The 14,610-nt window shown below is 38.8% G+C and overlaps 1 protein-coding gene across 1 annotated transcript in view; it reads right to left on the reverse strand.

Moving 5' to 3' along the window:
* Window positions 1-337: 337 nt before the first annotated feature.
* LOC114572300 (bcl-2-like protein 11) overlaps window positions 338-14,610 on the reverse strand; it is a 29,843-nt gene continuing 15,570 nt past the window's right edge. Inside the window, exon 4 of the mRNA XM_028603877.1 lies at window positions 338-4,345. Within this exon, the coding sequence (XP_028459678.1) occupies window positions 4,181-4,345 (165 nt within the window). The 3' untranslated portion in view covers window positions 338-4,180. The remainder of the gene's footprint in view (window positions 4,346-14,610) is intronic.

Raw genomic sequence — 14,610 nt, forward strand, 5'->3', positions numbered from 1 at the left:
TTATATTATTGATATTGAATTGACTTATTAACAGGTAAACAGTTGTAGCTGTTTAAGGTATCAACCTTAAGTCATTTTAATTTCAACTACTTTAATCACTGTTTAGTGGTTTCTTCAATGTGTCAGAAAAATGTTGTGAGGTACAATATTTCCCTCTGGAAAGTAGTGGAGTAGAAGTACAAAGTAGCACGAAATGGGAATACTCCACTAAATTACAAGTATATTAAAATTGTACATAAGTACAGTACTTGAGTAAATGCATTTACTTCCTGCTAATGAATACAATAATGTTTCTGTTGAAAAAAAAGCAATTTACAAACCACTCGTGCAATTTTAAAAAGATGTAAAAGCTTTATTTACAACAGTTTAATGCATGTTAAAGCAATCAAAACAGTTTAATTACAATATTTTCAGTGTACAATAACAGTATAAACAAAAAAAGACAACATGTTGCTACAGTTGTACTGGGTCATTTGGAGTCATTCAGATTAGTTTGTTTCCATTTCTGCACAAACAGGCTCCAAGAGATGCATTTCTGTACAGCATTTGCAGCGAAGCACAACACACAACAGTGTCTCTGGGTTGCCCATATTTCATGTTTTATCTTTTTAACAATTACAATTAAAAAAAAAAAAAAAAAAAAAAAACGTGAGTATAAATGTTTATTTGACTATTAATAGATCATAGATATTGAGTGATTTTTCTGTTGTTATAATCCTAAAAGCTCAAACACACATAAGTATGCAATATGATTTTGTCAGTAAAACCCTGAATGTCACACAACTGTTTCTGAACTGTAACACCTTCAATGATAGGCGGTGAATCAACTCATCACCAGGTTTCCATATCAGTTTCAGAAGACGATAATTCATCTTTCGGTTTCCTCCCTGCCATGCTCTCCTCTCACACTCCAGCTGTAATACAGTACTTCAAAATGAGGTCTTAGGTTTCACATGGCACAATATCAGAAATCAAAATGCAGTCACAGCGGAGGAAAAGCAAAGTGGATAACTTTGGCACACAGGAAGACGAGCCTGAGACGTGCATTTCCAGGAAGACAGGATTAGGATGAGGAAGAAACAGAAAAAAAGTCTTGATTCAGTGTGGTGTGTAAAAACAAATGTCAACAAGCTACAGTAACAGAAAAGACAGCCTCATTGTTTGAAAATGAAACTTTGCGGCTGAACCACTAATTTAACACTATTAAAGCATGAGATTAAACAGATGTGAGAGTTGCTGAAATGAGAGTTTAAGGATGATGAAAGCCAGGATCACACTTTATCTGATTTGCATTCGTGTTGACACAACTGTGCAAACATCAGCGTGACTCAAAAACAGACTCAGATGAAATTAGTTATCAAGTGTGTTACAACCAACTTCTGTTGCCGCTCTGAATTGCTGTCGGATAACCTCACAGGGAGCGAGCAACAGTGAACTAATTTGTTTTAGAAGATTAAATTCAACACATGTAACACGCATAACAACACATTATCTGCAGTGCTGCTAACACTCACTTGAAACAGCCAAACTTCCATTAAAGATTAAAGCTTTAAATGTGTGGTCATTATTATATTCAGATCTCAGTCAAACAGCTTTTCTGACACTGATTGAACAAATTTGGCAAAGCCACACATAGATTTATGCTTAATCAGAAGTGTTTTAAAATAGTATGTGTTGGTTTTAAAAGAAAGAAGGCTTCAATGATAAGAATTAACTGATTGGTTTGGCAATTGTTTTTACACTTTCGCAAGCTATTCGGCTGTTTATAGTTTTTCTGGTTCAGTTTTAATCAGTTTTAAGTGGTAACATGCATTTTTAGTAAGCCAAGACCTAAAACATACAAAAAGAATAACCTACTTTTGCTGGTTCCTCACATGACAACCGAACCGATATGTTTTAATAAGCCTAAAGAGTTCAAAGATAAGAATAAATGTACCTTATCTGAAGCCTGCATAACCACTGTTTGATATGTTGCTGTTGGCTAACTAGTCAGTGACAAACCCCTCTTTGACTCTGCATGATTCCGTGTTTGGTTGTCGTCCAAAAATCTCTCTCTGAGTGTTTAATGACCTGGCAGGCATGATGAGACTTGGCCAGGTCTGAATCACTGGGCTAATAAACGGATGACATGACCTTGTCAACAAACCAATACTTGCCAACTACATTCAGTCTTTGCTGCTAATGTTAAATCCAGAGGCTGAAACAAAAACAGTGACAGACCACTCACTGTATTGTAGGGAATTACTTTAAATATTGAAAACAATGCAAAACAGAACAATAGTAAACAAGACAGCAGGAAATGACACTGTTTAATGGTTTAAATGATTGACATGATTCCATTACTTATTTTGTTCATTATCTTGCTCTTGAGTTCCACTCACTAACTGGGCAGCTTAGTAACATATTAGTTACAAATCATAGTATTGTAAGAATGCTGAAGCATTCTGCTCCTGCTTTTGTGCAAACTCTTTGTTTTAATGCTGAAAACAATCAGAGCAAAGAGGGAATAGATTTACAGGATGACTGTAGAAAATATAAAGTAGTACGCTTTATTTTATTTACTGTCATCCTGTAAATCCATGTATACTGACTGTATTTGGTGATAAAAATGATAAAAAATGATTATAAAAATGCTTGGTTAGATTTTAAGTCAATAGGGAGGAAGTCACGTGTCTTCACCATTCAACCTGGCTCTAGGGGTTACAGAAACACACGTTTTTCAGTACAGAGGGAGGATGGTATCATTTGGTACAGTATGGTACAGTATCGTCTTACTAGTATCAATGCTTGAGGTTTTGTTTGTGTAAAACTGATCAATGCTGAGGTTAAAATATGTCTGGGCAGGTTCAGTAAATTGTAAAATTGTAAAGTAGTCATGAAATACATGGATAAAACATTAATTTTGCAATTCCAAGATAACAAATGGCTATAGATGTTTAGAAAACTAGTGGAAATTTCAAAGAAATGCGTTCTCACTTTTTTTTTTTTTTTTTAAAGCTGCAGGATTGGTGCATCGATTGAAAGTACCTTTGAAGAGATAATAATCCTGATTACAGATTACCTGATCACATATTAACCAACCGGTGGGAGGAGCTACTGTTACTTAAACTTGACCCAGGGTATTGAAATATGACACGCAAAACAAAATGGACACTTTGCTCATGAATGAAAACAAGCGCAGTATTAAACAGCATTTGGAGAGGACTGATTTCTTTAGGGAAAGTTGGGTAATTTAATTGTTTGTTAATTGTTTGTGCTCGTCAGTCCAGAGTGCATTGGTTCCCCTAACACGTGTTGGTACAAACAGTACAAAATACTTATGTTTGCGAGCAATGATCTGCTTTTCCTGATGATGACTTTTCTATTACCCATCTCACCTCTCCTTGAAATAGTCATCCTGTCATGACATTTGATGATCTCTGATCAGATGATCGATTCCAGTGTCATTTAGTACTCAAATTATCAGGATAAAATTAATTTCTGTGGCTGGAAACCTTGGTGTACAGTCGGCTCTTATTAATTATTTTACTATGTAGACATAAGCAGACATGTAACTCATGGTAACAAAGTGTTAAATGACACAGTAGTTTAGATAAAAATGGTGGATAAAAATGATTATTTTGGGCAAGTTGGTTCCCACACAAATCAGTCTGTTGCATGTTGGATCATGGCAAGACAGGAGTGCAAGATCATTTTTCCCTGCCTGAATCCATCAGAGGGAAAAGATGGGGGGAAATCTGCAGACTGGTCCCACATTTAACAACAATGGGTCTGCAGAGTTGATTACCCGAGGAATTCAGAATCTCTGTACAATAAAAACACCTTAAAAGAAGCTAAAAAAGTAAATAGGAAACTGTACAAGGCACATTTAAATTTCCACAGGCGTCATTTTGCACAGAGGCATATTTAGGTGACATGACCACCTCTGCGCTGGAAAGAAGTGCAAATTCCCGGCTCTTTGGTAGCATTGCAAAGGCTCAGAGACCGTGAAGGAGCAGAGGTGAAAAAACACAAATCCAGGCATTTCAGAGCTCCTCAAAGGTGTCAACAAATTATCTCCATCGAAATTAAGATACAGAGTCCAAAGTCTCCTTCCACCACTGGAAAAAATCAGGTCCCCAAAAAACAAGGATTCAATACAGATACATTATTATGCTACGTCTGCTGGGTTTTCCAAAGGCTAAACCTGAGAGTTGTCCTGGCTGTTTGTACTGCCTTGCAAGTAGATTATTCGTCCAATCAGGAGGATCAGAAGGCCCACGCAGAGCAGCACAGTTGGCTCCTGGTGGATGTGTGGCAGCGGGTTCGGATGGATCACAATCCGTCTATGTCTGCCTGCCACCCCCTGGAATTAAAAGAGGTCAGAGAGAAGAAGGGCTGTTACAGTATCAACAAACAACAATCTTTAACTACAATGATCTACAACAGTCTAAATGGATCGTTCGCTAAATCGCACCCCACTTAGTAGCTGTGCTACAACTGTCAAACTTTCCACTTTCGCACGACATACTGTAAGTAGTTTACAGTGATAACATTTCGAAACAACACAAATAAGACAAAAGCAGCTTCTTGTTTCTAGCCTGCAATGAATCAACGGTTGCTGGCTGAATTGACAACTAGCAGTTTTTAGCATCTGTAGCTAGGCAGCTAAATAAGCCAACACTAGCTCGTTGAAAACGCCAATGACATCATAGGCTAACTTTTAAATTTTTTCAAACAGTCAGTATCCTGTTGATCTATGTAGAAGACATGCAAATAAAGAAACTGCACTGGTTGTGTATTGCAGAGTAGAACTTTTTTAAGATTACTTTTTGGCCATTATAGACAGGACAGCACAGAGATGTAATGACATGCAGCAAAGGGCTGCAGGTCGGAGTTGAACCCGCAGCCACTGCATTAAGGACTAAGCCTTTGTACATGGTGTGCATGCACAACCAGGTGAGCTACCCAGGCTACCCAGTAGAGCTGCTTAATCCTGGTATTAGAAGTATTATGGAGGAAAAATGTAAGATCAGTCTTATTTCATGTATAACCGTGTTTGCCTGCCTAACTTACACAGTCCACGAGCAGGAGGTAAGATTTGTGTTTTGTTGTTTGTATTTTGAAACCGTATAAGAGAAAAGATCGGGACTCAATGTGTTTGGCAAACATAACACTATCTCAATTAATTTGGCTGTTTGGTTGTTTGAGGGTAATCTTCCAAGTATTTATGTGGTTAATGGTTAAAAAAAAAAAAAAAAAAAAAAAAAAAAAAGTACATTGTCCATTTCATTAAGTTCTATTATACAGTGCCTTGCAAAAGTATTCGGCCCCCTTGAACTTTTGCCACATTCAGGCTTCAAACATAAAGATATAAAACTGTAATTCTTTGTGAAGAATCAACAAGTGGGACACAATCATGAAGTGGAACGAAATTTATTGGATATTTCAAACCTTTTTAACAAATAAAAAACTGAAAAATTGGGCGTGCAAAATTATTCAGCCCCCTTAAGTTAATACTTTGTAGCGCCACCTTTTGCTGCGATTACAGCTGTAAGTTGCTTGGGGTATGTCTCTATGAGTTTTGCACATCGAGAGACTGACATTTTTGCCCATTCCTCCTTGCAAAACAGCTCGAGCTCAGTGAGGTTGGATGGAGTGAGTTTGTGAACAGCAGTTTTCAGTTCTTTCCACAGATTCTCGATTGGATTCAGGTCTGGACTTTGACTTGGCCATTCTAACACCTGGATATGTTTATTTGTGAACCATTCCATTGTAGATTTTGCTTTATGTTTTGGATCATTGTCTTGTTGGAAGACAAATCTCCGTCCCAGTCTCAGGTTTTCTTCCAGAATGGTCCTATATTTGGCTCCATCCATCTTCCCATCAATTTTAACCATCTTCCCTGTCCCTGCTGAAGAAAAGCAGGCCCAAACCATGATGCTGCCACCACCATGTTTGACAGTGGGGATGGTGTGTTCAGGGTGATGAGCTGTGTTGCTTTTACGCCAAACATTACGTTTTGCATTGTTGCCAAAAAGTTCGATTTTGGTTTCATTTGACCAGAGAACCTTCTTCCCCATGTTTGGTGTGTCTCCCAGGTGGCTTGTGGCAAATTTAAACGACACTTTTTATGGATATATTTAAGAAATGGCTTTCTTCTGGCCACTCTTCCATAAAGGCCAGATTTGTGCAGTATGCGACTGATTGTTGTCCTATGGACAGTGTCTCCCACCTCAGCTGTAGATCTCTGCAGTTCATCTAGAGTGATCATGGGCCTCTTGGCTGCATCTCTGATCAGTCTTCTCCTTGTATGAGTTGAAAGTTTAGAGGGACGGCCGGGTCTTCGTAGATTTGCAGTGGTCTGATACTCCTTCCATTTCAATATTATCGCTTGCACAGTGCTCCTTGGGATGTTTAAAGTTTGGGAAATCTTTTTGTATCCAAATCCGGCTTTAAATTTCTCCACAACAGTATCTCGGACCTGCCTGGTGTGTTCCTTGTTCTTCATGATGCTCTCTGCGCTTTAAACGGACCTCTGAGACTATCACAGAGAAGGTGCATTTATACGGAGACTTGATTACACACAGGTGGATTCTATTTATCATCATTAGTCATTTAGGTCAACATTGGATCATTCAGAGATCCTCACTGAACTTCTGGAGAGAGTTTGCTGCACTGAAAGTAAAGTAAATTCTTTCAGTTTTTTATTTGTTAAAAAAGTTTGAAATAGCCAATGAATTTCATTCCACTTCATAATTGTGTCCCACTTGTTGATTCTTCACAAAAAATTACAGTTTTATATCTTTATGTTTGAAGCCTGAAATGTGGCAAAAGGTCGAAAAGTTCAAGGGGGCCGAATACTTTCGCAAGGCACTGTATGTCCAACTGAATAATTTGCATTGGCATTTGCTTAGTGTGCTCTCATTTCACAAAATGTTTGTGTTGAGCGTGTTGTGATATGCATCAAATGTTCGGGTTGGAATCCCGTGATGATTTCAAATCCAAGAGACACATTGGCATACTTTATGTTTACATCCACAGGAAGCAAGTTAGAACAGTTCTCTACATCCTGCCACAACCCTCTTTACTCTATCCGTCTACAGGTGTGATTGAATCAGTGTGTGTATGAATGCATATGCATTGCAATGTGTGCACTGAAAAATAATGTTATGCATTTGAATTTGCCTGAAGGCTTTCAATCTTTCTGACTTGTTTTATTTTTTTGTCCAGTTACAACATGTACATACATAACCCTAACCCTTAACTGTCCACTTTGCATTTCCCATAATGCAACTATCAAATCCAGATCCAAATATTTAGAGTCTCAAGCAAGAAAACCCTGAATACGTCATACATTTTGATTAGGCCTCTAATAGTTCGTTCACACTGGAGGCTTCAACTGTCTTTCCTGTCTCTTGCTATTTTTAACTAGCCTGGCTCCGCCTCCTACGTACTTGCACTCAATGTTCATTTCCCTTCAGTACTCCATCTGGGTTCGTAGTATCGTCTTGGGTTTTCTCCGGCCAAATATTTGGCGGTACAATCAGCGAACAGAGGGAGTGGCTGAGAACGATGACTTTATGACGTGCGCGAGAAAGATACGAGCGAAGCCATTCGGTCCGTTGTGGCAGCAACGCTGCCAAATATCCAGAAGTTAAAGCCCAAGCAAGAACAATATTTGCTGAGTTGTGTTGGTGGCCATGATGTTCCTCCTTCCCCCGGGGACCGGGAAAAGTAAGTGGTGAAGGAGTTGGCTAAGGCTAATGCTAGTGATGCTAATGCTAAACATAAGCCAATAGTTGTCGGTCTCGCCTCTTGTTGCACATGCGCATGACATACGTCATGACCAAACGTTAGCGATTGGTTATGGCAGATCCAGAGTGGCTCTGGGCAGATCCAATAGTTTTAAACTTCAACAGAGTACCCGCCTTCAAGGAAGTTAACACTTGTCAATGGAGAGTGGCCAGACTCTCTGTACAAATGAAATGTACGAGAGTCTGGTAGGACCAGGCTAATTTTGAACATCTCTCTGCAGTCATTCCGACACACTTGGCATACTGTGGACTGAAACAAGTGTTTCACTTCAGCAGCAGCAACTTCTCACAAATAAGGGATCTGCCTGGTCGACAGAAGAAAAAGGACCTTTAGCCGAGAAACCTCCTCCTTAAACAAACACTCTCCAGAAACAACTAGGTTCCTGTTGCTGAGGAAAGGTACGTAGGTGGGGATCTCCACAATGAATGACTTAAAGTATCTGGTAACTTCACTTATAGCATAATAATAGTAGGGGAACTTGAAATATGTTGCTGATAGTTCGAGGCCTTGCACGAGTTACTTACCATAATTTCCCTATTAGCTCTAGTTCAAACCTGTTCGGAGTAAAACATAGGATTCACTGAGAATTCTTAAATTAATGAACTTATGGTAAAAGCACAAAAATAGCTCTTAGCAGCCGACAGTAGGCTGTGGTTGCACTATGCAGCGCTCAGGTATGAAATCTTGGAGGTGTCTGAATGTGAAGCAGAGTTGTGGTTAAAAAATCCACCGTAAGCTATTATTGCTCTACTAAATAAAAGTTTAAAAAGGAAACTTTGCACCCTAACTGAAGCATTTACAAGAATAACTATGGCATTTACTAGAGTGAGAATCAGTTTTTCCACTGGAAGATAGATGTTCTGTTTTGGCATGAAGCCCTTTAAGTACAGCCCAGCCGGATGGACTTTACAATACCATCCAGACATCAACTGGCACAGAATAATCCTTCTGCCCCAGGGCAAGACCGTGCTCTGAAAAACAAGATCTTAACGGACAAGAGCAAGAGAGAAATTTCAAAGCTGTGTGGTTTGATCCGAAAAGCGAGCCAAAACCCACAGAAACCCCTAATGCAAGAGGAGGAAACAGGTGAGGGGAAGAGTAGTTAACCCTGTGTTGAATCAGTCAGCTTCTAATTCTGCTTCTGACTGTGACCAAGTCAAACAAACAATCAGAGGTGACCAAAGAGCTGCCAGAATACTGATTTAAACAAGACGTGACCCCAATTTCCTGTACAGAACCAGTTTAACAAGCCTGATAGAATCATGGAATCAGTTGTAGAAGACACATCCAAAGAAACAACCTGAATACAACCAATCCCATTTATTTTGAATCTCCCTGATATAGAAGCACAGTTCTTTTCTACTTCAACTACAAACTTCAAACTAAATGGAGGAAAAGCTGACCGTTGTGATCAATAGCCTCCCGATTCTCTGTGATGACAACGACGTGAAACACATCGCTCAGGAAATGAAACTCGTTGTCATGAGCCGGTGTAGTGGCAACAGGAGAGAATAACTTAATTAGATCTGAGTATGTAAATTGCGTGCTTAAGCCCATATGTTTAAACAGGAGGTACATCTCAATCATTATTATTCCTAGACATGCTGGTAACTGCCAGGCTATTTTTGCAGGAAACCATTTTCTTACCATATGTTTTTGGCTACACCAATCATGAGAATATTTATTAGCCGCACTATCTGTCGGACGTTGGGTCTTTCCACCACTCAGAGAGTGAAATATTTTAACAAGATATTGGATGGATTGCTATGAACTTTGGTTCAGACATTCGTGGTCCTCAGAGGATGAACTGTAATAACTTTGGTGTTCCCTTTTCTTTTCATCTAGCACCATCATCAGGTTAACATGTCCAATACTTTGTTTTGTGCTTATCCACAAATGGTAGCATGCGATCAAACTAAACTAAAATGGTTAACATAGTGAACGGTACACCTGCTAAACATCAGCATGTTAGCATAGTTCAAAGCATGGCTGTGCCTAAGAGCAGCTTTACAGAGTCGCTGGTGTGGCTGTAAACTCTTAGTCTCGTTTTAATTAAATCCACCAGGAAAGAAGAAAACTGGACTGCTTAATTTTTCTGGAAAAAAGGCACAAGTCTCCATAAACACATCTGGAAAAACACTTTACTGTATTCTGACATGACATGGGGTACTTCTTTCTTCTTTATGGGCTATTTCCCCCAGTAGTCATCATATTAGGAACTTTCTAACTTTAAATCAACATGCATTGAGACAGCAGAGGAGAAAGAGTAACACTTACTACACTGCAGCTAAATCTGAGCCTTGATTTCCCCAAATGTCATCAAGGAACTGTTGTGTTTGGCAGTGCAAACTCTCCAAAAAATTCTTTGAAAATTTGCTTTCCCCTCCAATACATGGACTTTTGACATCGTAAATCAAGACCCGTGTGGGTGTAGAAGCTAAAGCCAACAGTCATTAGTTCAGCACTTCTTTTCATTTGGCACCACACAACCTCAAACGTTTGTCATTTGACAACACATATTAGAGCTTCGCCTTTGAGTATAAAGTTGCAGTGGATTTTCAACTGAAGCGCAACTTTTGTAAAAGCAGTAAAAGGTTGATTTATTTTCTGGCCTTTAAATATGCAAATGTACTTTTTTGTTGTGAAAACTTTATTATTATGATGATTATTATTAATAATAATAATGTTAATTTGCTTGCAAAAGCGTTTATCATATTGCACATTAGAGACTGGTCTTTCCTCAACGCAGCTTTGGAAGACAGACTCAGGCTTTGTGGTTTTCAAATTGGCAGAGATTCTATGCTCTTTCCTCACCTCACGAACCACTGCAATAATTTAACTTTCAAGATGGTCTGCAGTTTGCAGAGTGAGGGACCACGTTGTCAGATTTATGAGTCTCAAGATATAAAGTAAAGTTACTTAAAAGCTTGTTTCACTAGTATATGTTCAGTTTATCTCTATTGATGTTATACCTGACTATATAAATAAAAAAGTGGATAGTCAGCTGTTTCAGAAATCTTAAAACAATTGTATATGGTTTAACTCTCCAGATTACATTAATCAGATGTTTTGACCCCAAATGCTAAATGCCATCTGTAAATGTCTTCCCACATTACAGTATATTCTGCTCTGTAGTCATGGTAGGCACTTACTATACATATTCTACAGCTGATGAAAGTGCAGGAGAAGCTGTCAATGACAACATAACAGGAGGATGTGGTATACCTGGGAGGAGCTGAGACTTGATGTATGTGGTTTTAAAACAGATGATGCATTTACATTCTACCAACATCTGTATACAATGTGTCTTAAACCACCTCTGGATCAGATGATGAGTAATCAGATGACTGTCCTACTTCATTCAGTGCATGTCAAGTGCATTCACACCTGGCTTCATTTATATTAATCATTACCAGATGTCTAATAGTGGAAGGTGCACGCTCAGAGTTTCTTCAACTCATTCAAAGGATTCAAAAGAATAGTTTGACATTTTGGCAAAGGTGCTTATTTGCTGTATTAGATGAGAAGATTGATATCACTCTCATGTCTGTGTATTAATTAAAAAGCTAGTGCCAGAAGGCTATTAGCTTAGCTCAGGATAAAGACTGGGTGCAGGGGAAAATGGCTAAATGGCTAAAATATTTAGCTACCAGCACCTCCAAAATAAATTAACATGTTGTATCTCGCTTGTTTAATCTAAACACAAACAGTAATGTCAAAAAGGTTACAGTAAATCAAGTGTCCTGGGAATACAAATAATTACCTATGATTAAAAACACCATGTAGACAATAGGGCTAGTCTGTTATTTGGGTAATTGTTCGCATTTCAGAGTCAGGATGAGACGTTTGATTTCAACTGCAATCAGAAGCAGATGTACTCCTCAGCTGACAAACTGCAGGCTGAGAGTCTGACACAAAGCCAAAACCAGTTTCACCAAACAATCTTGATATTCAACCTTATACCTCAGGATTACAGAACACACACACACACACACACACACACACACACACACACACACACACACACACACACACACACACTGGCAATCCTCTTTATAGTTTCCTCATTTTAAACTCTTACCTCAAACAACCCCTTCCATCATCTGAGAATAGAAAACCTGCTGCCACAAATTGTTTTCCAGGCTTTTAACAAGTAGTTCAACTGACACACACTCTCTCTCTCTCTCTCTCTCTCTCTCTTTCTGATATACGTGCACAAAAAGTAAAAAGCAAAACATCCACAACTCAACAGAGAAAACCAAGTAGACAGTAAGTCAACCAATGAAGCAACCACACAGCCAATCAATCAAACAAGATGATATCAGCAGATCTACTTTAAAGGATACTGCTGATTACGATTCCATGTTTCATCCCAATTACTACAGATCTTGTTTGTTTAATTTCCAACATCCCACAATGTTTAATATGTTAATACTTTTTCCTGCATCTCAGGCAGCCATCAGTTTCTATTCAGGTTCCAAACAGCAGGTCTATGAATCCATTACAATGAAAATGATGTCACCTTTATTTTTCATCAGTTATATTACCGTCGCATTGAAAGTGCAGACACATTTTAAAAGTCTTCTTGGGTGATGAGTTCAAATGTTGGTGGGAAGCTCCAACATCAGAGATTTGCATACATGCTCTACAGTAGCAAATCATGTTGTGAATCAAAGCCAGAGGACAAACAAGTGATTTTGGCAGCTTTGCACATTTAGCTAGGTTCAAAGGCAAGGATGTCTGAACTTCCCACCAGTCATTACCACCGTCATTAAAGACTTTAATCAGAAAAGTTATTACGGTGAGAAACTAATCAGTGACTTTGGCAGCATGAGACAATGAGAAAAAAATACAAGTCAACTTGATGTTCACTGTGATGATCCATCTCAGGTTTTACGTGTCTGCAAGTTAATTTGTATTGAAATGAATGGAAAAAATGGCTACCTGGAAGGAAGGAAGACTAAAACTTGTGGAATGTTTTGCAAAATGCATGGCAATGATTGTCAAATATTAGTATTGTAGCATTCAATTGGGACACTCGGTCAGAAAACCTAGAAGATCAATGTACAAAATCAGGCTAATGATAGGATAGAAAAGTTGATGTGAAATGCATGACTCTATACATAATTTCCATATTTCTTTTTTAGGTTAAGAAACCGTTGATTCTGTCTTTAGACACATCTCTGATGCAGAAGATTTTAAATATCTCATCTCATTCTTGCTCTTCTTCTTGTCTGTTTTTTTTTCCACTGTGGAAACATTGAGTCAGCCTGTTCCAAAAAGCTCATGTGATTTTGTTTGGTCACCACAACTTACTATGCTGCCTCCCAAAAATAGCTCTTTAAACAAGCACAAGCACAAGCACAACACACACACACACACACACACACACACACACACACACACACACACACACACACACACACACACACACAATGCAAACTGTGCAACTATGCAAACCTCCCCTAAACAGTAAGGCACCTTAATAATAATTTCTCTTGTTAGAGCATGGATAAAAAGTTAAAAAAATGCAGCTTACACTTACATCTCTGAACATGTAAACATCTGTCTGCACATTATTCTTTACAGTTGTGGCTATGTAGTGACTGCCAAATCATTCCAGCAAGCTTTTCTCTATGTTGGATTCTGGCACAAAATGTAACAGTTGGTGTGTCCACCCGTCCAAAATCATTGCACCTCCAATTGCTTTATGCTGCAATGTGAGCATCACGTTTTAAAATGCAAACAAGGTACGTGATGCATGAAAAGTGAGGGAAATCTCACCACCTCAGCAGGAAAATAATGTGGAAGACACACGACTAGAGCAGGTTGTAGCTCTGAGACAACACAACAGAAAGTATGTAGTTCAAGATCACTAAGGCTTTAACATTGTGACTTGGGATTTTAAACGTTTCTGTGTGTATCTGGCCTTGCATACAGACCACATTTATAGGCTAAAGTAGAGCTTAGATTGGTATAATTTGTGCATGGAGTCATCACAAAGCTCAGAAAATATCAGAAATAAATGTAGCAATGCTGAAATAAAACAGGACAAGCATTCAAACAATCCTTTAGCTAGCAGGTTATGAACAGGCAAACGCCACAATAAATCAGTGTTTGGTCCTGCATTCCACTGATGGAAACAGCAATGCACTCTTACTGTAATTCATGGTTAAACAAGGGTTAAAAATACTGTCTTTTTCCCGCTCTTTGTCTTTCACGCACACTTGAACACACACAAACAAAAACACAAGCAGCCAGCCAGTGACACCCGACTAGTCGACAATGTTCCTCAGAGTTATTTCTGTCTTCAGGACAAAGGGTTTTACCTCCTACTGAAAGAGGACAGAGTGTGTGTTGGAGTTTGTTTGAGTGTGTGCGTGTGTGTGTGTGTGTGTGTGTGTGTGTGTGTGTGTGTGTGTGTGTGTGTGTGTGTGTGTGTGTGTGTGTTTTGGCCAGATAATTAGACCTTGTGCTTTGCTCCCCGAGAGTTTTTAAACCACAGGGCTGAGCCATAATGAATCTACACTGTCACGGACACTAGACTGTCACACCACACACACACACACACACACACACACACACACACATACAGACAGCATACTGAGCACGAATACAGATGTTTGAAAACAAACACACATAATCACGCACACATTGTGTAAATGTTTAACAGAGAGAGTGAGGGGGGAGAGAGCTGGATTAAATGAGGACACAGGAGTGAAAGGCAGTGAGAGAGAGGAAGACTGCTGAAAAACAAATACCTTATAAGTGATTATACACGGCTATACATGTTTTAAAGACAAATAATGAATC

This window comes from Perca flavescens, chromosome 17 (genome assembly GCF_004354835.1).
Source record: "Perca flavescens isolate YP-PL-M2 chromosome 17, PFLA_1.0, whole genome shotgun sequence".
Classification (NCBI taxonomy): Eukaryota; Metazoa; Chordata; class Actinopteri; order Perciformes; family Percidae; genus Perca; species Perca flavescens.